This window comes from Cetorhinus maximus, chromosome 24 (genome assembly GCF_964194155.1).
Source record: "Cetorhinus maximus chromosome 24, sCetMax3.hap1.1, whole genome shotgun sequence".
NCBI lineage: Eukaryota > Metazoa > Chordata > Chondrichthyes > Lamniformes > Cetorhinidae > Cetorhinus > Cetorhinus maximus.
Window position 1 is genome coordinate 25,230,165 of NC_135902.1, and position 27,721 is coordinate 25,257,885.

At 46.1% G+C, this 27,721-nt stretch overlaps 1 protein-coding gene across 1 annotated transcript in view; it reads right to left on the bottom strand.

The window, feature by feature from the left end:
* Positions 1–27,721, bottom strand: part of cfap52 (cilia and flagella associated protein 52) — an 83,142-nt gene that overhangs the window by 42,512 nt on the left and 12,909 nt on the right. The window contains exons 7-10 of the mRNA XM_078570608.1: positions 19,367–19,467; positions 14,845–15,015; positions 6,873–7,021; positions 6,617–6,762 (exon numbers count right to left, since the gene is read on the bottom strand). Of these exons, the coding sequence (XP_078426734.1) occupies positions 6,617–6,762; positions 6,873–7,021; positions 14,845–15,015; positions 19,367–19,467 (567 nt within the window). The remainder of the gene's footprint in view (positions 1–6,616; positions 6,763–6,872; positions 7,022–14,844; positions 15,016–19,366; positions 19,468–27,721) is intronic.

Here is a 27,721-nt window from a genome sequence, read left to right on the forward strand (position 1 = left end):
GGTAAATTGGGTGTGTGGGGATGATTCCGGTTGGGCCTTATTTTGCATCCATTACCAGGGTGCAAATCACGTTCACGCCAGCCTCCAGTGAGATTTGTATTCTGTCACGGCAGACACCATCAGATGACCCCGCTGTGATTTCACACTGACTGGAAACCGATTTCTGCCCTCATGCTGAATTCTAACCCCCCTCCCCCCCACCCCCACCTGCCATGATGCCCGTCGCCAACATGACTGGACAATTCCAACCATAGCCTTTTGTCAATCAAGTGCAATCAGCCGTCCCCTAATATCAGGTGAAGTGAATGGAATAAGTTGAAGACTGGCATCTGTGATGCAAGGGATTTCAGAAGGAGGCCAAGATGGATCATCCACTCAATGCTTTTGGTTGAAGATGGTTGAAAATGCTTTTCTTTTCCAGTCACTTTCTAGGTTCCCCATCATTGAGGAAAGATTTTTCATGGAGCTTCCTCCTCCCGTTAGTTGTTGAATTGTCCACCACCAATCACAACTGGATGTGGCACAACTGCAGAGCTTTGATCTGATCTGTTGGCTGTGGAATTGCTTAGCTCATCTATTGCATGCTGCTTCTGCTGTTTTGCATACACATCGTCCTATGTTGTAGCTTCACCAGGCTGGCACCTCGTTTTTAGGTATGCCTGGTGTTCTTCCTGTCATGCTTTTCTACACTACTCATTGAGCCAGGATTGGTCCCCTGGCTTGATGGTAATGGTACAGTGATGGATGAAGCTACAGGCTGTGGTGGCATACAATTCTGCTCCAGTTGATGGCCCACGTTGCCTTAAGAATGGCTAGATATATTCTGAATTCATCCTGTTTAGCACAGTGGTGGTGCCACACAAACAAGATGGAGGGTGTCCTTAGTGTGAAGACAGGACTTTGTCTTCAAAAGGACTGCGCGTTGATCACTCCTACCAGTACTGTCTTTGACTGATGCACCTGTGGCAGGTAGATTGGCGAAGACAAGATCAATTAAGATTTTTGCTCATGTTAGTTTCTCACCATCTGCTACAGGGTCAGTCTGGCAGATATGTCGATCAAGACTTGGTCAGTAGTGGTGCTACCGAGCCACTCTTGGTAATGGACATTGAAGTCTCCCAACCGGAGTACATTCTGTACCCTTGCTACCCTCAATGCTTCTTCCAAGTAATTTTCAACATGGAGGTCTACTGAGGGAGGGCTATAGATTGTAATCAGCATCTATCATTGTCCATGACTGACCTCCTGGCATGTGAATTCATGGGGTCCAGAGTCAATGTTGAGTGGTCCCTAGGCCACTCCATCCCAACTGCATACCACTGTGCTGCCACGTCTGAAGGGTCTGCCCTGCTGGTGACTCAGGACATATCCAGGGATAATGATGGAGGAATCTGGGGCTTTAACATTATGGCATGATTCGCTGAGTATGACTATGTCAGGCTATTGCTTGACCAGTTTGTGGAACTGCTCTCCCAATGTTGGCAAAAGTTCCTAGATATTAATAAGGAAGACTTTATAGGGTTGACTGGTAGGGTCAGCTGTCCTTTTGTCATGTCCAGTGCTTAGGTCAATGCTCGGATATTCCATCCGTTTTTATTCTGACTGGACATTTTTGTGGCGGTTTGATACAACTGAGTGGCTTGATAAGTCATATCACAAGGCAGTTGAGTGTCAAACACATTGGAGCCGTATGCAGGCCAGATCAAGTAAGTATGGCAGATTCCCTTCCCTAAAGTGCACCAAGAAGTCCAAGTAAAATGGAAGTCAATGGGAATTGGGGGGTAAACTTTCCACTGTCTGAAGTCATAGCTCACACAAAGTAAGATAGTTGGCCAATCATCTCAGCCCCAGAACATTGCTGTCGGAGTTCCTCCTGACAGTGTCATGGGCTCAAAAATCTTTGTCAATGACATTCCTGCATCATAAGGTCAGAACTGGAGATGTTTGCTTATGATTGCAGGGTTCTGTTCAAGGGAGCTCCTCACATAATGAAACATTCTGTGCCCATATAGAAAGACCTGGACAACATTCAGGCTGATTGATAGGTGACAAGTGAGATTGATACCACACATGCCAGCCAATGACTAACTCCAACAAAAGAGAGTCTAAAGATCTCCCCTTGACATTCATCATCATTATCATTGCCAAATCCCCCACCATCAACATTTGCAGGGGTGGGGAAGAGGGGAGGGGGGGGTGACAGGTCATCATTGACCAGAAACTTAACTGGACCAGCCACAAGAGCAGATCAGAGGCTGGAAATTCTGTGGCCAGTGACTAAGCAAAGTCTTTCCATCATCTCCAAGACACAAGTCAAGAGTGTGATGGAATACATTCCACTTACTTGGATGAGTGCAGTTCTAAAGACACACAAGAAGATGAACATCATCCAGGACAAAGCAGCCCACTTGGTTAGGCCCCCATCCACCACCTTAACCATTCCCTCTCTCTGCCACCAGGCACCATGGTTTCAGTGAACACCACCTACAGGATGCACTGCAGCAAGGCTTCTTTGACAACACCTTCCAAATTCATGAGTTCTACTGCCTAGACGAACAAGGGCAGCAAGAACGTAAGAATGCAACCACCTGCAATTTTCCCTCCAAGTCACACACCATCCTGACTTGGAAATATATCACTGTTCCTCCATCGTCATTGAATCAAAATCCTGCAACTCCTATGCAACATCACTCTGAGAGTACCTTCATCACATAGACTGCAGCAGTTCAAAATGGTGACTCACCACCACTTAGGAATGGGCAATAAATGCTGGCCTCCAGGTCCCATTAATAAATGAAAAAAATCCTTCCCTCATGTTCCCTTCTATATTCTGTCTCCTGATCAATCTTCCAATTTTCCTCCTCCTTTCTGTGATCTGTGGGAATGACAGCAAGCTATTTTGAAGGGACTGACCACGTGGTTACTCTGAAATTTTCTTTGTTATATTGTGAGAATGGATTTTTAAAAAACATTTTGTGGAATATTGTGTTATTCTATAAACGTTCTGTCTGTGCCTGTGTGTGTGATTTAATTAAGCAGGCCATGAGCTTGATAGGATTCAGGGTGTCAGGGGGTTTAGAAACATGAGAAGGGTAAAGGTAAAAGCAAAATACTGCAGATGCTGGAAATCTGAAACAAAAACAGAAAATGCTGGCAAAACTCAGCGGGTCTGACAGCATCTGTGGAGAGAGAAAACAAAGTTATTGTTTCGAGTCCTTATGACCCTTCTTCAGAGCTGAAGAGAAGTGGAAGTGTGATGAAATTTATACTGTTTAAGGGGGGTGGGGCAGGTGGAGCTGGATAGAAGGCTAGCGATAGGTGGGGACATAGGAGGGATTGACAAAGATGTCATGAACTAAAGGATAAAGGGAGTGTTAATGGTAGTGGCTAGTGCTAAAAAAAGGTGCTAATCGTAAGAAAGCAGAATGTGATTGTAGCAGAACAAGGATAGCATTGTGTAAAAGGATAACATGGAACAAGTAACAGATGGCCCTGTAGCGGATGGGGTGGGGGAGGGGGCGGTGGTGGTGGGAAAAAGGATAGAAAATGGGATTAAAAAGGGGATAAAACTATGGATAAATGAATAAAAATAAAAATAAAATAAATGGATAAAAAATAAAAATGAATGTAGAAGAAAGGGGATTTTAAAAAGTGGGTCAGGATGAAGGAGCGAGTTCATGGTCTGAAGTTGTTGAACTTAATGTTAAGTCCAGAAGGATAATGGTGTTAAGTTTGATATACAAGTAAATAGGTTAGATCTAACATTTGCATTTTTAGATAAGCTGAGAGGTTGTTTGAAGGGGAGTCACAGGTAACAAGGAAAATGTTTGCATTTTGCAGGAGTTAATAGGTAAACAAGTATTGGGGATATTATATTTTTATTGACCCAAAAGTAGAGACAAGATGGAAACATGAAAGACCTTATATTTGGAAGGGTTTGAGTTTCAAAGGGGTGTGAGAACAATGGGATTGAGATGAAAGGGGAAAAGGGTATATTAGAGTTACTGTGGATAGCTGTTGCGCCATTAAGCTGGAGATGGCTGGAGATAGCTGGAGCTGTTTGAGCTGTTGAGAAGTCTTGGGTTGCAATAGCAGTTTTTTCTGAAGTGAATTCCATAGCAAAGTGGAAGGGGGTTCAGGTCATGTGGTACACCTCTATTGCAGCTACAGCAGTCTGCCGTGTGTGATATTACTGAATTCCATATTTAAATATCTATAAGGGAGTGTTGCCTGGAAAGTGTTTACTTGTGGGGGAACGTTTTGTAAGACTAACCTTAATTGTATAACCGTAATCTTGTGTGCTTAAGTTTTATTTTCTTTTATTTGTCAATTAAACTTTTACTTTTCACTTTTAAAAACACAAAAGTGTTACTGGACCTATTACTGCTGAGATTGGTACATCTTCCTCTCCTTATCAGAATACAAAAAAAAGTTTGTGGCCCGTAAGCCAAGCTTTGCTCTGGGATTTGGTTTGCGCAGCAGTTAACACCAGCAGTGGTCTTAACAATATAGAGAATCGTCCTGGTGCAATGTAAAATAGTTACTCTGTGAATACTCTTAAGTGCCACATATGCAATGCAATGCAATGTTGGCATTTATTTCGAGAGGACTAGAATATAAAAGCAGGGATGTGCTGCTGAGGCTTTATAAGGCTCTGGTCAGACCACATTTAGAATATTGTGAGCAATTTTGGGCCCCGTATCTCAGGAAGGATGTTCTGGCCCTGGAGAGGGTCCAGAGGAGGTTCACGAGAATGATCCCAGGAATGAAAGGCTTAACATATGAGGAACATTTGAGGACTCTGGGTCTATACTCGATGGAGTTTAGAAGGATGAGGGGGGATCTGATTGAAACTTACAGAATACTGAAAGGCCTGGATAGAGTGGACGTGGGGAAGATGTTTCCATTAGTAGGAGAGACTAGGACCCGAGGGCACAGCCTCAGAATAAAGGGAAGACCTTTTAGAACAGTGATGAGGAGAAACTTCTTTAGCCAGAGAGTGGTGAATCTATGGAATTCATTGTCACAGAAGGCTGTGGAGGCCAGGTCATTGAGTGTATTTAAGACTGAGATAGATAGGTTCTTGATTGGTAAGGGGATCAAAGGTTACGGGGAGAAGGCGGGAGAATGGGGTTGAGAAACTTATCAGCCATGATTGAATGGCGGAGTGGACTCGATGGGCCGAATGGCCTAATTTCTGCTCCTATGTTTTATGGCTTATGGCTTATAATAGACTTGTTAACCCATGGGATTAAAGAGACAGAGCAGGTGGATACAAATGAGCTAACAGACAGAAAGCAAAGAGTAGTGGCAAATGTTTTTTTCTGGACTGCAGGGAAGTATACAGTGGTGTCCACGAGGATCACCACTGTTCCCTTTGATATATATGAATGCCTTGTACTAGGGCATAATGTTTATAATGTCAAAGTTTGCAGACAACACATAACGTGAAAATGCAGAAAGCGTTGAGAAGGTCCGTAGCAGACTTCAGGCAGACACATGGCAGACAAAATTTAATGCAGATAAGTGTGAAATGACACTTTTAAGGCGAAGCTCAATAAACAAATGAGGGAGAAGAGGATAGAGTTAGATGAGGAAGGATGAGATAAGGTTCAAGTGAAGCGCTTTTTTAAATGGATATGGACTCATTGGGCCAAATTGTCTTTTTGGTGCTGTACATTCTATGCATTTCAGAAAGTACAATGAGGAGGGGCAATATAAATTAAACGGTACAATTTTAAAGATGATGCAGGAACAGAGAGATCTGAGTGTTAACATACGCAAATCTTTGTAGATGACAGAACAAGGTGATATGGCTGTTAAAAAAGCATATGGGTTCCTAAGCTTTATAAATAAAGGCAAAGGTCATAAAAGCAAGGAAGTTATGCTAAACTTATATAAATCAGTGGCGGGGCCTTCACTGGAGCACTGTGTCCACTTTAGGAAGGAAGTCCAGGCCTTGCAAAGGGTGCAGAGCAGATCTATTGGAATATTACCAAGAATGAGAGACTTATGTGAAGAGACCAGAGAATCTGGGATTGTTCTCCTTAGAGCAGAAAAGGCTATGGGGAGATTTAATAGAGTTGTTCAAAATTATCAATGTTTTTGATAGAGCAATTGACACAAAACTGTTTCCACTGGTAGAAGAGTCAGTCAGTCACCAGAGGCCACAGATAATTGACAAAAGAACCAAAAGGGAAAAATACTTTTTTCCTTGTGCAGCAAATTGTTATGATCTTGAATTCACTGCCTGAATGGATGGTGGAAGCAACGTTGGGGAAAGGGCAGAGGAGTGGGACTAATTGGACAGCTCTTTCAAAGAGCTGATAGAGGCAGGATGGATGAACTAGCCTCCTTGTGCTGTAAGATTCTACATCTGTTGCTTATTTATTCCGTACCACAAATATGGAGGGCAGACAGGCAACAGTTTTAAGAAGTTAACCAAAACCACAATATAGCAGTATTCCAATATCATCATATATTACTAGCGTGATTGGTAGTATCTTATAATCATGAAAGCAAATCTCTATCGTGTTATTCAGTAAAACATCATGCACAACCCAATAATAAAGAATTATTTCAAGATATATATTAGGCTGTGACGTGTTGTACATACCTGTCCTTCACCACCTCCACTGATTATTTTCTTGCAGTCACTGGTGGCAGCAATTGCTGTGACACCATCCGGATGGGCATTATTGATTGTATACATTAATTTGCCCGTCTCTGGTGTGAAAGCACGGATCTTCCCATCATTCCAAGCTATGAAAATTTCAAATCAGAAAATAACTCAGGAAATAAGGTGAAATGTATCAAATGTAGGAGGATGAAATTCTAATGGTTTTAACAACTGAGTAAATTCTATTGCTTACCACTAATAATGCTTCTCCCATCTTGCATAAATTCAATGGCATTGCAAGTCATGTTTGGCACAACGATTCGCAGAAGTTCTTTATTGGTAGGGGTATGCCAGATTCTTATTTCAGACTTAGAGCATGTTCCAAACAGGTCTGAGGTTCCACTATATTTGGAACAAAGAGATAGTACTTAAAGAAGTTTTTCTTCAAGATTTCCCTTCAAAATCAGTTGCAAAAAATGATGGTTAATTAAAGAAAAAGTCCTATACAACTCCTTTGGCTTTTTTGTACATTTGTGATCTGTGAAGAGACCTATAACTTTTAAAGAGAAATTTGAACTTCCAGTTATGAGCTGAAAGAAGACCACGCAACAAGATTTCACGTTTTAAGACTTTTACTGAGACAAATGTAAAAAAAGCGCTTTTTACTAAACACTATTTTCATTTTTGTAGGCAACTTATACTTTACCAAAAACAGAATGTTTCTACTTTTAATGACAACCGAAACTCCAATTTTGTTACGTTACTCGGTCTCTTCAGTAGATATCCAATTCTCCTGGAACCAATCCTAAAGTGATTTACAACTCCCAAGGGTTTACTTCTGTTCTTTCTCAATATTATCTGACACTGTGAGAGTTTTCTGGCTGATTCTCCCTCTAGCTCCAGCTAGGCAAACCCTCCTATTTTTTAACTCCTTATAAACTTGGTCTTCAAACTGGGCCTGAGCTTAAACTTGCATTCTGCATGTCTGCAAATTTTCTCTGCTTAAAGTGCATGTCTGGCTGACTCTAATTCTTTTGCTTTCCACCTCCCAGCTGGCTGCAGCCCAGACAAGACATAAACTGCAACTGCCTCCTATCTGTGATATTTCTGGGAACCCTGATCTCAAAATGGCTTCCTCTATCCCCTTTTCCATGGCAATGGGAAACACACTAGCCCTGAATCCAAGAATAAATGTGAATTAACTATCTCTGATCACAACTGTCTTTCATCTTAAAAACAAAGGGACAGTTTCCAACACAGCTGTCTAAAACCTGTTATTCATAATGCCTTTCTGGCTCTTAGGAGACTTTGGGTCTCCTCATTGTGGACTTGGAAACAGTAGTCATTGTACCCAAGCGTAAATACCTGTCTCCTCCCTCTCAATAAAACAACCTGGGTCTTTCTTTGATCTTTAACAATTAAACCACCCAGGCTTACTTTACTGTCAGGCAGATCCCAGCATAGGTCACATGACCCCTTTCATGTGCCCTAAATTTAAAGATTCAGTTTCAAACGAAAACACTCATTTAAACCACAAGATACAGTCCTAAAACATAATACTCCAATAAACTTAATAATCGTAACAGTGCACATTGTTTTCACATTAATAACTTGGAAGAGTGATTGGAATGTGTATTCCAAGGGGGTTAAATTAATATAGTATAATTTGCAATGGTAGTGATAAAGGGTTCTAGTCTCAGAAAACGTTTTGTAGTCATTGGCCTGAATCTCTTCAACCACTTTTTGCTCCATAGGCTGGAATTTTCCGTCCCTGTTGGTGTCGGGCGTGAGTGGACAATATGGTGAGAAGGCCAAGAATCAGTTTCGCGACGGTGTGAAACCAGTTTGCGATTGTCCGCTCCACCCATCAATGGCGGGCTACCTTTCCCATCACTGCATGTCGGGTACGTCATTTTCATATATCTGCATATAATTATAAGGTCTGCTTGCCAGAATCATCCCCCCACACTGCATCATCTGGGCATGTCGGCCCAGAACACGTCTGGACAAATGAGACATGCAGAAGGCGGCACTAACCTTTAGGGCCTTGCTCATGTCATGGACATCCGAGAGCAGAAAATGCTGGAGATCTACAGCTACCGGACTCCGGGGGAACATGTATATCGCATGCAGGGTGGAATCTCATGAACATGACTCCGCCTCAAAGCAGCACATGGAAGGTGGAAGGTCACCGCTGATGTCTGGGGTCTGCTTTGAGACATCAGGGTCTTGGCCATGGGCTGTGATGGATGATCATCAAGGGGGTGGAGACGAAAGTCTAGGTTTGACTGGGAGAGGCAGGTTTATTGGGGGGGCGGGGAGGTTGCGGTTGGGGGGTGCGGTTGGGAGGGGGGAAACGATAGTGTTGGTGGGGTGAGGTTGGGGGGTAACAATGGTGTCGGGGGGTGAGGTTGGGAGGGGGGAATGATGGTATTAGGTGGGGGTGAGGTTAGAGAGGAGTAAAGGGAGGGGGGTGTAACTGGGGAGAATACAGCAACTGAGGAGGTAGCCGTAAGGGGGCAGGAAGTGTAAGGGAAGGAGTTCGGAGCGGGAAAGGAGTTCGCAGGGAGGCAGGACCTCGGGGGGAGGAAGGAGTTCAGAGGAGGCAGGGAGTCCGGGGCAGTAAGGAATCCAGGGGAGGAAGGTGTCTGGAGGGAGGGTGGAGTTCAGAGTGGGGGGATGGAATCTAGGGGGAGCAAAGAGGAAGGAGTAACGGTGGAGGAGGGAGTAAGGGGGGCTGATGTCCAGGTGAACATGTAAGGATGGACCCCTCCTGACTGCCTTCTGAGGAGCGAACTGAAGGTGTGCATGGTAGAAGGGAATGGTGAGTGTGAGATAGGGTAGAGTGAGCCTGTAGGTTGGGAGGGTGACGGTGCAATGGAAGCGATGGAAGGGATGGTGAGGATGGTTGGTGGGTACTCGGAGGCAGACAGGGACTCTGAGAATGGGAAGGAGGAGGTCGGGGAGGTCAATGTGGATGGGGGTGGGATTCTCGGGAATGTGCACATTCACCTGGACATCCTGGAAAGAAAAGGGTTCTGGTTGGTAGGTGACAGTGGGGAGGTGGAAGGTGATGCCAGGGAGGGTCAACAGTGATGGGAGAAAGAACATGAGTGACTGGTAGAGGGAAAGGACGGGGGAGCTGAAAACATACTTAACAACCGCCATGCTTCTGAAATTGAAGGTGAGAGGAGCCTTGTGTTGGACAGGCACAGGTGCTGCATTGGAGTGCGGTCAGTGGGTGGGCGGAGATGCAGGTCAGCTCAGATGGACAACTGAAAGAGATTTGCAGGCAGCATTGAAAATGCTTGGGACATTGAGATGAGTGTGATTGAGGAAGGCACCATGAACGTGGGCGAGTGCTTACACAGGGCTCCGAAAGGCCCTGCCACACACACACTTCTCCCTCCAGAATCACTCGTGGGCCGGCTGCATGCAGCTGAACTGTTAATTGGGGGGATGTGGGGGGAGGACTCGTGAAGCCTGTAAATGAAGCTGAAAGACAACATTACACATTATTCAGTGAAAGTGAATATATTTTCAGATTATTAAGTGACAAAATGTGTTCACCCGTGCAACCACTTATGATCAGAAATTCTTAATTTTTCTCAGCCTACCACTGCTTCTAGATGCTGCCCTGACATCTGCAGCAGGGGTGGAGACAGCCTGTGCAAAGGTTGGTCTTGTTGCCTCTGATGACTTTGGCATGGGTCCACTGGAGAGCTGAGGCCTTGAGGGCCCAGGCTTGCTTTGGCTGTCCTCCTGTGGGCCAGCTGCTTCCTTTGAGGTTGAGAGGGTCCCAGAGAAAGGGGACTCGGAGGGAGAGAACAGTCTCTGAGATTCCTGAGTGGATTACCCCGGGGCGCCCAGCTGCTGCTCCTCCTCCCTTCGGATGCCCGAGGGCCTCGGCCTGACTCCTTGAGGGGAAGGAGCACCTGGAGGGACATTGAGATGCCCCATTTCCCTCTCGTATTGCCACTGCAGGAACTGACCCATGGCTGCCGTGATGGAGTGCAGGTCTACATGCATCTCCACATTCTGCTGGACCAGGGTCTCCATGGCATCTGCTATCCTTCCCATTTAGGCATCCATACGTGCACATGTGAGCACCACTTCATCATAGAGCAGGTGGACGCACTCCTCTGACTCACATGCCACTCTGCTGAGGGCTTCCAACAGCTCTGCATGATTCTCCCCCATCTTCTGCTGATTTTCCACGATGAGTTGGAAGGCTGAATCCAGAGGCTCGTCATCTGACTTGGACTCACAGATGCCTCTTCCCCATCAGTCCTCCGAGTGCTGGGGAGTTCAGCTGAACCAGCCTCCTCCTGCTGCAGATATGTGTCTGTGCGGTGACCACCAGGTTGTGAACCCAAGGCTGTGCTGGTGAATGGTGTGGGTAAGTGCTGTGACTGGTCTTCCAGGCTGCTTATTTCCAGCTCTTCAATGGCGGAGGTGTCCTCTTCATTGGCGGTATGGACCTGGATGGAGCTGAGGGACTGGCTGGTTGAGGATGTTGGTCGCTTGGCAGAGCTTCCTGTGAACCAAAGTAGAGATAATGAGTGCATGGCACCAGAGTCAAAAGCAGGAGAGAGAGCACTCACAGTTGCGTTGAGAGTGGTGAAGGATCATCACATGGGTGTTCACCACTGACCTCACTGTTGTCGCAGGCACAGTCCACATCCTCACCAATTAATGCGATGACACGCTCCTCAAAGTGACTGAGGGATCTAATGTGGGCCACACCACCCCCCGGTCTGGGACTGCTCCTTGCTGTTGTGAGCCAGCTTCTCCTGCATGAAAACAGATGGAGAGAGCATGAGCAGGACGCATGGCACTGCACGGAATGTTTTTGTGGTGAACGGAGCCATGGACGGGATAAGGATGCAAGCTCCAGAGGATATGAGCTTGATGGCGATGTGAGGGTGTGTGTGTGAGAGTTAGTGGTGTTGTCCTGTGAGGTGTGAGATCCCTGTGGATGTATGATGGGTTTGTGAGTGTGTGAGCTGAGAGTAATGAGAAGAGTGACTTACCCTGGTGGAACGGATGAGACCATTCTGCCTCTTGCTGCACTGGATGGCTGTCCTCTTTTGCAGGGCGTTGGCACTGACCACCCCCTCTTGTAGTATAACGGTCTGGTATATACAGGGTTAATGTGGGACTGAGCACAGTACTGCCCACACAATGATGTACAAAGGCACATGACCCGGACCTAGGTTCAATGTGATGTTGAGCAGAGATGTGTTAAGATCTAAACATGGACATAGCTCCTTGCCTGTACCCATTACTGTATGTATGAATATAGTTTAAGTAGTTAATAAAGACTTGCTGTTAACATACAAAGGCTTCCTTAAGAGACACGTTCTGTAACCAGCACTGTTATGAAATGGGGGAGGGGGGGGGTTGAATTAATATAGTACATTATACCGCTTCAAGCTCCTGTCTGAACGCATTGTCTTTCCTGATAGGTGAGGTTGATTTTCCTCACCACAATGCCAATGTGCACCAGTTTGCAGGGCATTAGTGTAAGGAAAAAGGGTAGAGACCTGTAACATCATGTTTCTGTCTTATTTCTCCATTACATGCATTTCTGGTGGGCAATGTGGAGGCAGTTCCTCTGTGACACAGTCAGAGATTCATCCTAATGTTTAAATCACACAGGAACATTGTTCTGATATCTCCTGTATCTCCTTCCTTCCTTAATGCTTGCCCTGTGTTATCCCTGTGTTTCCTACTGAGTTGTTTGAGGTGGATGTGTCTCTGCCCCATGTAGACCTTATCCCATCTCCCCATCTTGACGCCTACTGTACCATCGCAAATAGGGACCACCCTCATGAGACCCTCGAGTGCCCACCCCTACACTACCTGTTCCTGATCTACAGGCTGCAGGTGCCTCCCCTGAGTGTGACTGTGCCATCTACGGCTGAGTACTATGCTAGGAGCTCCCCGGACTGCCATGCGTGTGATGACCACGTCCTTCACACACTATGCTGGGCGCAACTGGCAGTGGACAGACATGTCCTCCCCTTCCCTGGACTGGGACAAAGACAGTCTTTGGAAACCCAGCAATGTAAGCTGAAGCACTTCTTCTCTCCGCAATCCCACCTCTCTGGCCCAAACTTACTTATGTCCTTCTGTAAGAGACTCTCTCCCAATTCTGGCCCCAACATGTTTATGTCCTCCTGTAAGAGACCCTCTCCCAATCCTGGCCCCAACATGTTTATGTCCTCCTGTAAGAGACTCTCTCCCAATTCTGGCCCCAACATGTTTATGTCCTCCTGTAAGAGACTCTCTCCCAATTCTGGCCCCAACATGTTTATGTCCTCCTGTAAGAGACTCTCTCCAAATTCTGGCCCAGAGGACACTTCCATGCCTCACTACACCTCCCCTAGTCATGTGATTGAGTGCAAACTCCCCCAGTCAAGCACTTGCCCTCCAGCCCCTTCCATTGCCTCTGTCTTGTCTTCCCCCCAGTTGAGCCCTTGGCCTCCAGCCCCGATGCACCCCACGCCCCTACACTCGAGTTGAGCCCTTGCCCTGCAGCACATTACAACCTACCCCCACCTTACTGCTGGTCTGCTATATAGAGCCTTGCCTCTGTAACCCCCTTGAACGTGGTGGTGTTACCTGCAAAGCCGGTGGGAAGACTGAGGTGCTACCAGCACTACGTGATGCAAGGTAGGCGAACAAACTTCGAAGTCATGAATGAAGTGCAGGTTGCCAGGTGCACGTAGCTTATATGAGGTTGGGAATCACGCCAATTTAATTAAATGCCAGCGTGGCTTTTTGATCCAGCATTGGGGTGTGATTCAAATAAGCTGCCTTGATAATGAGCATTCATGATATTCTAATATATTCAAATGGCATTCCCGACATGGTGGGCTGGGAAAAGCACGCCGTGATTGAAGGTGGGAGCAGACGTTCACAATCTGTTTTTACGCTGACGGGAAACTGACTTATTCGTTCCCGCTATATTTTCCCCTCACACCTGCTATTAGGAAGGACCGGAAAATCCCGGCCTTTCTTAAGCCTGCACTTGGGATTTCCTATCTCTTCAGTTTTGTCTGCAACTTCTCAATTCACTGCCACTTGACCTTTGGAAAAGTCAACAGATGGGTTAAAGCTTTCAAAATGTTGTCACTGGGGCATGCCTCTTCATTGTTCTCACCCCTTTAAATTCTACTTGCATGCAACTGTTCTCTCCCAGAAGTAGTATATTCTTTATGAATTCTGCGGAGATTAATTCACCTCCTGACTCGCCAAAACTTGTCCACTATCTACAAGGCTCAAGTCAGGAGTGTGATGGAATACTCTCTACTTGCCTGAATGTGTGCAGCTCCAACAACACTCAAGAAGCTCGACACCATCCAGGACAAAGCAGTCTACTTCATTGGCACCCAATCCACCACCTTTGACATCCGTTCCCTCCACCACTGACACACAGTGGCAGCAGTGTGTACCATCTACAAGATGCACTGCAGCAACTCACCAAGGCTCCTTCGACATCATCTTCCAAACCCGCGACCTCTACCACCTAGAAGGACAAAGACAGCCGACGCATAGGAAGACCACCATCTGCAAGTTCCCCTCCAAGCCACACCCCATCCTGCTTGGAACAATATTGCTGTTCCTTCACTGTTGCTGGGTCAAAATCCTGGAACTTGCTCCCTAACAGCACTGAGGCAAAACCTACACAACATGGACTGCAGCGGTTCAAGGAGGTGGCTCACCACCACCTTCTTAAGGGTAATTAGGGATGGCCTAGCCAGTGACGCCCACATCCCGTGAAAGAATTTAAAAAATTACTTGTTCTGAGCTGCACTTTAATCTGTGCATGTGACACAAATGAGCCAATTCAGTAAATGTGACTGCTATTTGTACTATGCCATTCAGGTAGACTTGGATTCTATTGTTCAGATTTTAAACAAGACTTTCGCCTGCAGAGGAAAGTTGTCTCCCTAGTCTGTAGTCCTGTTGTTTCTTAGAGATCGGTACTCTGTCATTGCATTTCTCTCTCCAGCAAAATAATTTAATTCTTGTTTTGACATCTTTGAATTTCGGTAACATTGAATGAGCAATTGAATGAAGTCTGCAGGTATTTCCAAATAGCATTTTCCATAAGATTTTGAAAATAAAATATTTTGATAACCATTTTTTGTTTAGTAATATAGGTAAATAACAAATTGGGTAAACGTCGACAAATATCACAAGTTCCACAAACTTACCAGGGAAATGCTACATCAAGAACAGCGTCACAGTGACATGTGGTGATCAGTTCCTCTTTGAACTCAGTGAAGTTAAATCGATATATCTGGCACGTAATGGTACCAACAAAGAACTGGTGTCCTTGACCACGAAGACTGATTGAAGTAATACCACCTTCCACCTGCACTTTTCTGGAATGAAAACAAAAGTTTTCCCATTGTGACATTAAAATAATTGGTTAAATGCACAAATTATAACTATGTACTGAATTAAATAGACATTATTAGACAGAATATTGTGTACAGTGCATTACAAGTGATCTCATCTAGTTTCTTTGGTATTGATTGACCTAGATTTTGTGGTAGTAATGACACTAAAGCTGCCAGCGTTCACTGTCATTGCTCCTCTGAAACTGACAGCAGCTTTTGGACTCCACATGTGTGCAGTTAAATGTGGAATTCCAAAAAATTGTCAGTGGTTCTATGCTTTCCCATAGGATGTGCTGTTGAAGTTGCACCCACCTCTCCCCGATCCCAGAGTGCAATCAAATAGAAATTATTGAACGTCCACTTTTATGCTATTAATCTCACTATAAAAATCCATGAAAAAGTCATACCATGCAGAATGAGGATTAACTGGGTTTTTAACTGGCTGAGCAGCTGTTACTAATTGGAGAAGGTTAAGGAATTATTCTTAAGTACATATAAAAACATGTTTCCATCTGTGTGGGGGGAAGAAAAAGGGAGTCTGTGCCTGTGTTTTCTGGGTTTTGTGAATAAGCCTATGTTCAGGAAAGATTGGCTCTAGATTCCTCCTTTACTCAGTGATTTATCACATTACTGTCTGTGAAAATACTTCAATACAATTGGCTACTTACTCCTCTAGATGACATCACTGTTGCTAGACACTTGGAGATCCCCTCAACTTGGCACCAAATTCAAACTGGTGTTGGAAAAGGGGAAATCCAGAGATCACTCGATTATTGTGGCTGGTTTTCTTCAAGGTCAGCAGTGAATGCTATTGCTTCACTGCTGACCACAAAATTCAGGTCAAAATTAGTTAAGGTTATTTCATCAACGCTAGTCAAACGTGTCAATTATATTGATAGAAGAGTATTAGAAATATTTCAGAGAGGCTGAAAATAAACAATTTGTGATAGAGCTTAAAATCTTTACATCCAATCTAAAAAGGTTAAGGTTGTAATAAAATGGAGACACTTATTGCTAAAGTTTGAAGTTTTAAAAACAAGTCTCTAAGGAAGCAACAAAAGTAATAATACACACCCTAGAGTGTCATTCAAATGTTTTGAACATCTTTAAAATTAATGGATGGAAAGTCATCGGCCGGGATTTTCCATTCCCAATTATGATTGTTCTCACTAGAGCGAAGGAGATTGAGGGGTGACTTAATAGAAGGTTACAAAATTATTAGTGGCATGGTAGATAGTCAGAAGCTTTTTCCCAGGGTGGAACTAGGGGACATAAATTTACGGTGAGAGGAGAAAACTTGCGGGGCAAGTTTTTTACGCAGACGGTAGTGAATGTCTGGAATTTGCTGCCAGAGGAGGTGGTGGAAGCAGGTACGATAGTGGTGTTTAAGAGGCAGCTTGACAAATACATGAATAGGATGGGAATAGAGGGATACGGACCCCGGAAGTGCAAAATGTTTTAGTTTGACGGGCAATATGATCGGCGCAGGCTTGGAGGGCCGAAAGGCCTGTTCCTGTGCTGTACTTTTCTTTGTTCTTTCTTTGTTCTTTGCTATGGGTATGTTCAGTGGCGAGATCGGAGAATCTTGCGAGAAGGCCCTAGGCACGTTTCCCGGTGACGTAAATCCAAGAAGCAATTGTCCCCTCCGCCCGTCAATGGCACGCCGCATTTCCCACCCTCAAACGTCAGGAACTTTATTTGAATGTATTTGCATCTCATTATTGTGGCCACATGCCGGAATCAGCACACCCACATCAAAGTAAAAGTCTGTGTGATTTTACGATGGTGTGATTTACACTGCCTTTAAAAGGCTTGGGCCTGGTGACCTGAACTTCAAGGGGAACTCAGAGGTGAGTGCACACAACATTGGGCAGCGCTCCTAATGATCCCAATGCAAGGAAGTAGCTCTGCAGATTCGGGGCGGGGTCATAGGCAAGTCGCCACTGTGGCTTCTTTGTGGCTGGGCAACAGTGCCGGGGGAAGGGAAACTCAAGGCAAGGGTGACAGTGCAAGGGGGGAAGGGGGAGAAGGGAGCCTTGGGCAAGGGCAATTGTGCCAGGGGAGAAGGAAACCTCTGGGCAGGGGGCGACAGTGCCACGGAGCAGGGAACCGTGGGGCAAGGGTGACAGTGCCAGGCAGAAGGGAAGCTTGGGACAAGGACGACAGTGCCGGCAAGAAGGGAACCTCGGGATAGGGGCTACAGTGGAAGGGGTGGGGGTCATGGCAGCACAGCCTGAAGTTTGAACACAAATGCATGCTGGTGGGGCTGGGGGTGGTGGTGGTGGTGGTGGTGGGGGGGGGGGGGGGGTGTGTGTGTGTGGAGAAAACGCCCAGGCAAGTGCCAAAACATGTCAAATATTACCACTAATCTGCAGCTGACAGCATTTAGCTTGAGCTAAATTGGCATGTTTGGAGTCAGGCTAGTCAAGCAACTGTGCCCTTTCAAGCAGCACTAATCCCTGACAGTGCTAATGATTGCTCCTCAACTGTTAACCCCTCATGCGCACACTTCAAACTCGAATGAGTGCTATGGTCAGAACCATTGGGTGATTGGCCAAGCTTGATGGTCCTCTTGGGAAAGGTGGCCATGGAACATTAACAGAGGGGTCGCTCCTAATCCCTTGCTTATGTTTACGTTGACATTGAAATGTCTCTCTCATGGTCCAAGCAAAGCACAAAATCTTGAGTGCAGGTTAGGGAAATGCCTGCGCCTGAGCTGAGAGTTCAGGATGCAATCCAGAGTGGCCGAAGCTGTTGCCACTCACTCATGTGGTGTGGGGCGGTGCTGGGTGTGGGCATGGTGAACAATCATGTGCAATAAACCCTTGGCATCCATGTGGTGGCCTGGACTCTCCGGCATGCGTTAAGAGGCTGTGAGAGGAAGCCGCAGGTGATGACTTGACCAAGAGTGGTCCTTAGGGGAAAACTGCTGACCCTTGCATCTCTCTCTTTGATACTGCAGTGAGGAGACTATCAGGAACACGGAGCCTGATGATCTCGCTGTCTGCTTGATTGCTTATAGGCAGAACGGAAGAAGAAGAAAAATGCAATGGAGGTACCTGGCTCGCCAAGGGAAGAGCAGAACCCTGAAAACCAACTAACGGTACGGCCTCCTCCGCACACAGAGGTTGAACCCCACAGAACCTTCATTCATAGGCTCAGGGTCTACAGACAGCACATGAGCTAACTGTAGCTGAGTGGGAACCAGTGTAGCTGACGCCTGCGCATGTCAAGGGAACTGATCACACACATATGCCACCTTCTGCAGGATTCGGCACCACGGGAATTTGGAGAGCATCCATCACCAGTGGCAGTTAAAGTTACCACCGTGCTCAATTTCTACGGCAATAGCTCCTTCCAGGGCTCCACTGGGGATCTTTGCGGGATCTCGCAAGCCTCCATCCACAAATATATCCAGGATATCACAGATGTCCTTTTTGCCAAGGCACACACCTTTGTCAATTTCGACAGAGATCAGGCCAGCTGCAAAGAATATGGAGAGAACTCCACTTTTTGATGAAAATATGTTGATGGTCCTACCACTGAATGTGTAGGGAACCCATGTTTGGACCTAAATTATGCACCTTGTTAAAGCAAAGCTGCAAGCTTCATGAACAGAGCGAATTTTGGATTCTTTTGCAAATATGCAAGGCATTTACAGTTGTCAAAAAGAGTGCTAAACACAACTCCATTCAAATTTTGAAACACCTGGCTATGAATGGATAACTTCCAAGACAGTGCGTATATTCTAAAGAGGGCATGCAGTTAAGAGTCAATCATATTATCATGGGTCTCCAGTTACATATGGGTCAGATCAGCCAAGGGTGGCAGGTTTCCTTCCCTAAAGGATATTAGTGAACCAGTTGTGATTTACAACAGTCCAATAGTTTCATGGTCACCATTTCCAAATTTATTTAATTAACTGGATTTAAATTCCCCTGCCATGATGCAATTTGAACACATGCCTCCAGGTTATTTGGTCAGGCCTCGGGATTTCTAGTCCAGTAGCATAACCATTATATTATCCAATAAAAATCTGTTTACAAAAAAAAAATAATTGAGCGTCTAAGAGAATTCTAACATACATTAAAAGATAAATGTAATTCAACTCAACAAAGCAATGTCAGGTGACTTTGATCTGAACAATAAACCATTGTTTGTCTTTTTAAAAAAAAGTGAAGTTGTGCTGTTTTTACAACAAAATGCTGCTGTATTAAACTCTACATTTATCAATTTTGCAATTCCTCTATGAAACAATACTTAGGTAATTACAAGTAGTAATTTATTAGCACACAAGGTTAAGAAAGAGACATTTAAATATATTCCAACATACTTGAGTGGCTTGAAGTTTGGTGCTTTGCACAGAGCTACAACACCATCTCCTGATCCAACAAGGATGTCCCCCGATTTTAGCTCTACTATTGCAGTGATTCCCTGAAGACGACATGTGAGATGGAGCATTCAAATTCTCAATTCACTTGAGTGATAATTCTTGTACAGTAAATGCCAACATTGAAGTGTGAAAATTACAAAACCAAAGCTCATAAAATATCAAAAATCTTCTAGTAGCCTAGATAGCTTTATTAAGATGATTCCCCTCCTTTTTTTGATTCCTCCAGACTGTCCCTTACCTGAAGCAAATAGGTCCTAACCCTCTCCCAATAACACTACATCTCTGGCCAAATGAAAGGAGATTGCATTTCAAAACAAAGTGACAACTATTGTAAAACACTTACATCATTAATCAAATTCTATACAGTCTGACTAGAGTAGCAGCACTGAAAGCATTCCAGAAAGATGTTCCTCCTGTGCCTCTGTTGTGCTTGACAGTTGTTCCCACTGGTGTTACCAACTATCTTGTTATGACACAACAGTTGGTAAAGGCTGAGTTGTTTAAATCCCAGAGGGAACCTTGAACAAATGTCATAACCTATATTTTCAATTGGTATGTTTGAGATGCAGCTCTGAATTCAGAAATTAGACCACCGAGCCTCAAGCGTTTTTTAATATAAAACTAAATTAAACATTTATTAATTTAACAACAAATTAAACACACACATGTCTACAAATTACTACCATAATAACTTTTTTTTAAAACCCCAAATTAATCATTCCCAGGTAAATCTTCACCAAGGCAACGGTAACCCATAGACTTTAAACAGACACCAGGCAAAGCACATTTGATCTTACAAATTCCAAATGAAGTTTCTTGCAATTTGGTTCCTTTGCAGACAAAGTTGTAGGCTTACAGGCTGGTTAGATCCTAAATGCCTCTGTTTATACCTAGCTTTTCCTCTGAATGTAAATTTTCCATTGTATTACGAGGTTTTTAATTTGACCTCTCCTAACACTAATATCCTTTCATTCCACCAATTTAATAGTAGGTGAAGAGTGCACAGGTGGAAAAGGAATGGGTGACCACCAGACAGAGTAGAAGCACTAAACTTTAGGAGGAGTCCCCTGGGCCCATCTCCCTCTCCAACAGATTTTCCCTTTTCAATATCACTGGGGAGATGGTTTCACAGGGGAAAGGAGCAAGAGCCATATCTGTGGCACCACGAGTGAGCTCAGCTGCACGGGGATGGGGGAGAAAAAAGAGTGGGAGAACAATAGTGATAGGGGGTTCTATCCTAAAGAGAACAGATAGATGTTTCTGCAGCTGCAGACATGACACCAGGATTGCCTCCCCGGTGCCAGGGTCAAAGGTGTCACTGAGCGGCTGTAGGACATTCTGAAAGGGGAGGGTAAACAGTGAGAGGTCATGGTACATATCGGTACCAACGACATAAGTAAAAAGAGGGACAAGGTCCTGAAAGCAGAATATAGGGAGCTGGGAAATAAATTAAAAAGCAGACCTCAAAGGTAGTAATCTCAGGATTATTCCCAGCGCCATGTGCTAGTGAGATCAGGGATAGGAGAAAAGATCAGTTGAATGCGCAACTGGAGAGACGATGTAGGACGGAGGGATTTAGATCCCTGAGGCATTGGGACTAATTCTGGAGAAGATGGTACCTATACAAGCTGGATGGGTTGCACCCCGGCAGGATCAGGACCAACATCCTTGAAGGGGTATTTGCTTGTACTGTGGGGGGGTTTAAACTAGAATGGCAAGGGGGTGGGAACCTGAGCCGGGAGACACAAGAAAGGGAAACAGATAGAAATGAAAGACAGAAAAATAGAAAGCAAAACTGGAAGGCAGAAGAAACAAGCTAGCAGAAAATAGGGCCACAGTACAAAAAAGATGTGTAAAAATGTTAAAAAGACAAGGCTAAAGGCACTGTATCTGAATGCACAGAGCATTCACAATAAGGTAGACAAATTAACAGCACAAATAGATGTAAATGGGTACGATATGATTATGATTACGGAGACATGGCTGCAGGGTGACCAAGAGTGGGAACTGAATATCCAAGGGTATTCGATATTTAGGAAGGACAGGTAAAAAGGAAAAGGAGGTGGGGTGGCGTTGTTAGTTAAGGATGAAATCAATGCAATAGTGAGAAAGGATATTGTCTCAGAAAATCCAAATGTAGAATAGGTCTGGGTGGAGCTAAGAAGCAACAAAGGGCGGAAACCATTAGTGGGAGTTGTCCATAAGCCTCCAAACAGTAGTGGTAAGTTAGGGAACAGCATTAAACAGGAAAACAGAGAGATTGGGCAAACCAAATTAGCAATAATTATAAAGGAAATATAATTTTTTCCAAATATTACTATGGGATACTTTAAAGCAGGCTTGTGGGGCTGTGTTGTGTGTGTGTGTGTGTGTGTGTGTGTCTAGTTTAACTAAACTGCAGACAGTGAGACTTTTGGGAACTACTGTAAGGCTAAATTTAACTGTGCAACTGTATCAAATTAAAACATTTTAATTTAAATCTTTAAAATCTCCAAAGGTGGTAGTGGCCTCTTTACTTCTCATAATAAATACAAATTGCAAAATTGTTGGGATTTGATTAGCCTGGCAAATACCACCTGCCTGATCATATCATAATACTATGGAGGATGAATTCCTGCAGTGTGTACAAGATGGTTTTTTAGACCAATACGTCGCGGAACCAACTAGGGAACAGGCTATCCTAGATCTGCTATTGTGTAATGAGAAGGGGCTAATTAATAACTTAGTCAAACAACTAGTTTAGTTCTATCTTCATGAAAGAAGACAGAAAAAACTTCCCAGAAATGATTGGGAACCAAGGCCAGGATTTTTCCTGTGGCGGGTGGGCTGGGCGGGAGCGGGCACAGGCGGGTGCGGAGCTGATCACTGCCTGTGATCGGCTCCGCGCTGCCACTTTACGCAGGCAGGCCAATTAAGGCCCACCCAGTGTAAATCGCAGCTCCCGAGATCAGCAGGAAGGGGCGGGTGGTGGCGGGAGGCCAACAACCGCTGGGTCCAATGGCGACGTGGGAGCCTATTCAAAAGCAGCCTAGGCAGCCATCCTGAGGCTGTCATTGATGTCGGACAGGAGCATGACAGATAATGTCCTTGGAGAGCAAGCCAGGCGGGAGGGCAGGTTGGCGGGGCAGTTGACCCCAAGGTTCTCGGATGAGTGCCTCACTGCCTTCTAACGAGGAGGTGGCAGCACTTCACGAGATCCTGGTGCCAAGGGACGGGAGGATGACCCCCCCCGCCCCGCTCCCACTCCACCCCCACCCCACCCAACATAACAAAACCTGCCTGGGAGGAGGCAGCAGAAAGGATCAGCTCCCATAGTGTGGTGAGACCCACCTGGGTGCAGTGCCGCAAGCGGTTTAATGACCTCTTGCGATCAGGAAGGGCGAGTACTGTGTTGGCATGGGTCATTTAGCACAGCAGTTAGGTGGTCCACACACACACACACACACACACACACACCCCCCGCCCAAACTCAAAATTTTGTTTTTGTATTCATTCATGGGATGTGGGCTTCGCTGGCTAGGCCAGCATTTATTGGTGGTAGTGAGCTGCCTTCTGAAACTGCTGCATGTGGTGCAGGTAAACCCACAGTGCTGTTAGGGGGTGAGTTCCAGGATTTAGACCCAACGACAGTGAAGGAGCAGCAAAACATTTCCAAGTTAGGATGGTGAGTGACTTGGAAGGGAACTTCCTGGTGGCGGTGTATGCATCTATCTGCTGCCCTTGTCCTTCTAGATGGTAGTGCTCGTGGGTTTGGAAGGTCTTAAGAGTTTGAGTAGCAAATGTGATGGAGGCAGCATCTAGGCTGCTTGGATTGAGTGTATGGCGGTTCCAGGGTTAAGAATCAGATGAGCCCTGCAAGGTATTCCTCAGGTGGGGGTGGCAAGGCTGCAATGGCAATGCAGGTACAGGGTGGACTAATCAATGTTCCTCTCTCCTTTCAGGAGAAGACAGCACACAATGATGCTGAGCGGCTGCGGGCTGGCGGAGGGCAGCCCCACCTTCTCATCATGACCAGATATGAGCAGGAGGCACTGGAGCTGGAGAGGCGCCATGCACCCAGGTCAACCAGCCGTGGTGAGGTTGGGGTGCCACTGGGAAGTAAGAGTGCCGTGCGCTGAGGTTACAATGTCTGTCAATGCAAACATCCCACTGTTGACTATTTATTGATTTCAGCATCCAACATGGGTTGCCCATTGATAATGGATGCAGCATCCTGATCCGGGTGCCAGGCATACACATTAACAGTGTAACAACTTCAACTAATCAAATGTCCTTGTTCTTCCTTTCAGCCTCACCAGAGCATGCCCGGACTCAGGAAGCAGAGGGGCCGCCGCTAACCCCTGAGGGCACTGGAGATATAAACACACCAGCGTCACACCCTCTCAGCCAGGCAGGCACCAGCGCAGATACCAGCACCTCGGTAGGAATAAGATCGTCAGCTAGTATCTCGGTGCACAGTGGTGAGGGCATTTCATATTTGCTTGAGGTGCAGGCAGAGGCAGTCGTGTGCCCAGGGCGCCGGCAGTCGGAGGAATGCTGGGGACCAGGAACATGCTCAGTCGGTGGCTGATGATGTACCTCTGGAATCGTCCCTGAGGCAGCAGATGCTGGAAGTCTAGCAGGGTGTGTGGGAGGATCTGGCAGAGATACATGAGGGAAAATGTGCCATTGTCTCTGTGATGGAGGAGTCCATGCAGAGCATGAGCAATGCAATGACCCTCATGGCTGAGCCCAATGCCTCCTCCATGGAGAGAGTGGCGACTCTCATAGAGAGGCTCCTCCAAAAGAACAATCAGGGATTCCTGGGGATGCGCTCAGACCAGCAAGCCCTCACAGCGGTAATGACCTCAGGTGGCCAGTGTCAGTGTGGGAGATGGATTGGGCACCCAGCATCCCAGCTAGGTGTCCTAGTGAGCAGGGAGGTCCAAAGCCACCTCACGTTGGCGCACAAGCTGCCTGTTGTCTCTGCGGGCTCCTCTCAGGGCGCTCCAGTTGACGGCAGCAGCTCCTCCGCCCCTCTGCCAGTGACTGTGGCATCTGATGAGGCTGCAGCGACTGGGGAGATGCCAGCCGTGCCCTGGCCGCTCCCTCCCAGCCGGGGCCAGCACAGGCTCCACAGGCCAGAGGACGCCTGCCAAGGTCATCAAGGCCAACAGGACAGCAGAGTGAGCAGGCTGTCTCCAATGCCGGTTCCGACAAGGGGGGAGCTTCGAGACGTAGCACATGCAGGCATAAGCGTAAATCACCTTAGGCACAACACGGGCTTATCACTGCCGGTTTTCTTTTGCCCCACGTTTAAGTTGTTTTTAAGTTGGTGTGCTGTTCAACACCTTTTAATGTACTTTGATTTCTGTATGCAAGTTGGCAATCATTAAATGTTTTGGTTCTCAACAAGCCTCTGGGTGCTTCATCAGTTCTGCAGGTGAAGGGTAACCCATGATATTATGAATGACTTGTTTGTCATTGAGATTTATTGACAAGTCACATAGTTAATGTTACTGACCAGGCAAATGTTGCTCTCAGATATCAAGTAGGGAGCCTGCAGCCCTGACATGTGGTGGTGGTTCATCTTTGGTCGACTAGCTGAAGGAGCATTGGATCAAAGCCTCCCGGGTGTCCCTGCCTCCCTGGAGGTTGCCCGGGTTGGTGTTTATCCCCTCAGCGTTCTCCTGAGCGTGCTCGTCCTCGGACTCACTACTGGATTCATCATCTGCAGCCAGAGCATCTGCGTCTACATTTTCTTCCTCCACTGCGTCCCCCTTTCCAGCGGCAGATTGAGGAGAGCGCAGCATGCAACCACTATCAGTGACACATGATTTGAACGGTCCAGGCATTGGAAGTGCATCTTGAAAAGACCGACGGCTCTCTCTACCACAGCCTTTGTGGAGGCGTTGCTCCTATTGTACCGCTGCTCAGCCTTTGTTCTTCGATGGCGGAGAGGCGTCATGAGCCACCTTTTGAGGGGATAGCCCTTGTCACCCAGCAGCCATCCATCCAGCCGGGCTGGAGCACTGAAGAGCCTCGGCACCTGGGAGTGCCTCAGGATGTATGCGTCATGGGAGCTGCCTGGGTACCTTGCACAGACTTGCAGAATCTGCACCCTATGGTCACACATTATCTGCACATTCACAGAGTAGAATCCCTTCCTGTTGACAAAGACTCCCTGCTCACCCGCTGGCACCTTGATGGCCACATGTGTGCAATTAATTGCACCCTGGTTGCGGGGGAACCCAGCAATCATGGCAAAGCCTCTGGCTCGCTCTGCTTGGCTGGCCTCATCCGAGTGGTAGTGAATGAATGTCACCAGCTTGACACAACTGTGCACAGCTGATTGGGAGACTCCACAAAGATCACCCACCGATCCCTGGAAAGAGCCAGAGGCATAGAAGTTGAGTGCAACCGTGACCTCAGCGCCACTGGCATGGGGTGCCCACCCACATATTGGAGCTGATCTCTGGGCCGATCATCTGACAGATGGAGGTCACTGTCTCCCTTGAGAGGCGTGGCCTCCTTCAGCATTGTACCTCAGACATATTGAGGTAGCTGCATCGCCGCCTGTAAACCCTGGCAGCAGGATAGTGGCGTCTTCTGCAGCCCCTTCCGCCTTGGACTTCCTGTTGGCACTGCGCCCCTTGTGCCTGCACCTGTCCTCCCACAGGTGGCTCCCATGGAGGCTGAATATGGACTCCTGGCCTCCTCCCCCTTCTGGCCCTCTCTTCCTCCTCAGAAGAGGTGCCTCCAGCAGAGAGCACAATCCCCATTCCCAGGATAAGGGAAGGCTGTCTGATGCCTGGAAGGCCCCAAGTGTTATCATTCCTCCAGAGTCCTGAACTGAAGCCTGTTCTTTCTGTCAAAGCAGCTCTGAAGAGAACTGAAGCTGTCCTGTTCACATAAGCAAGTCGCAGTAGGTAAAAAACTAAAGTTCCAACTATTCGCACTAGTGAGCCCACTCACCCCTTATCCCACCCGTGAATGAGGCTTTTAAAAATGTGGCCTACCTGCCTGCCCGTTGCGCCCGTGCGACACACTGAAAATCGTATGGGCTGTGAAAAATTGTCTTCAATTGCTACCTCAAGGGCCTTAACTGGCCCGTTTATTAATGGTGGGTGTGCCTCGGAACTCATAGCGCCCGCCTTCTGAAATATCGCGATGGAGCGTGGTGACATCAGGACACACAACCGACGTCAGCGCGTGTCATTTTATGCGTCAGCAAGTCGGGCCCACCCCTGCATGCCGACTGGAAAATCTGCCCCAAGGGTCTTGTGAGCAGGAGGAATTTAAGAAAATTAGTATTAGTTAAAAAAATAATGCCGGAGGAATTAATGGGACTGAAAGCCAATAAATCCCAAGGACCTGATAATCTACATCCCAGGGTGCTAAAGGAAGTGATCATGGAAATAGTGGATGTGTTGGTTGTCATCTTCCAAAATTCTGCAGATTCTGGAACAGTCCCAGCAGATTGGAGGGAGGCAAATGTAACCCCCTATTTAAAAAAGGAATGGGGGAGAAAACAGCAAATTACAGGCTGGTTAGCCTAACATCAGTAGTAGGGAAAATGCTAGAGTACTATGAAGGATGTGATAACAGGACAGTTAGAAAATATCAACAGGATTGGACAAAGTCGACATGGATTTATGAAACGGAAATCAGTTTGACAAACTTACTGGAGTTTTTTAAGGATGTAACTGGCAGAATAGATAAGGGAGAACCAGTGGATATGGTGTATTTGGATTTTCAGAAAGCTTTTGATAAAGTTCCATTTAAGAGGTTAGTGTGTAAAATTAAAGCACATGGGATTGGGGGTAATATATTGGCATGGGTTGAGAATTGGTTAGCAGACAGGAAACAGCAAGTAGGAATAAACGGGTCTTTTTCAAATTGGGAGGTAGTGACTAGTTGGCAGGATCAGCGCTTGGGTCCCAGCTATTCACAGTATATATCAATAATTTGGATGAGGGACCAAAATGTAATATTTCCAAGTTTGCTGACAACACAAAAGTAGATGAGTGGTGAGGAGGATGGAAAGAGACTTCAAGGCAACTTAGACAAGTTGAGTGAGTGGGCAAATACATGGCAGATGCAGTATAACGTGAATAAGTGTGAAGTTATCCACTTCAGTAGGAAAAACAGAATGGTTGAGTATTATTGAAATGGTGATGGATTGTGAAATGTAGATGTACAAAGGGACCTGGGTGTCCTTGTACACCAATCACTGAAAGCAAGCATGCAGGTGCAGCAAGCAGTTCGAAAGGCAAATGGTGTTGGCCTTCATTGCAAGAACATTTGAGTACAGGA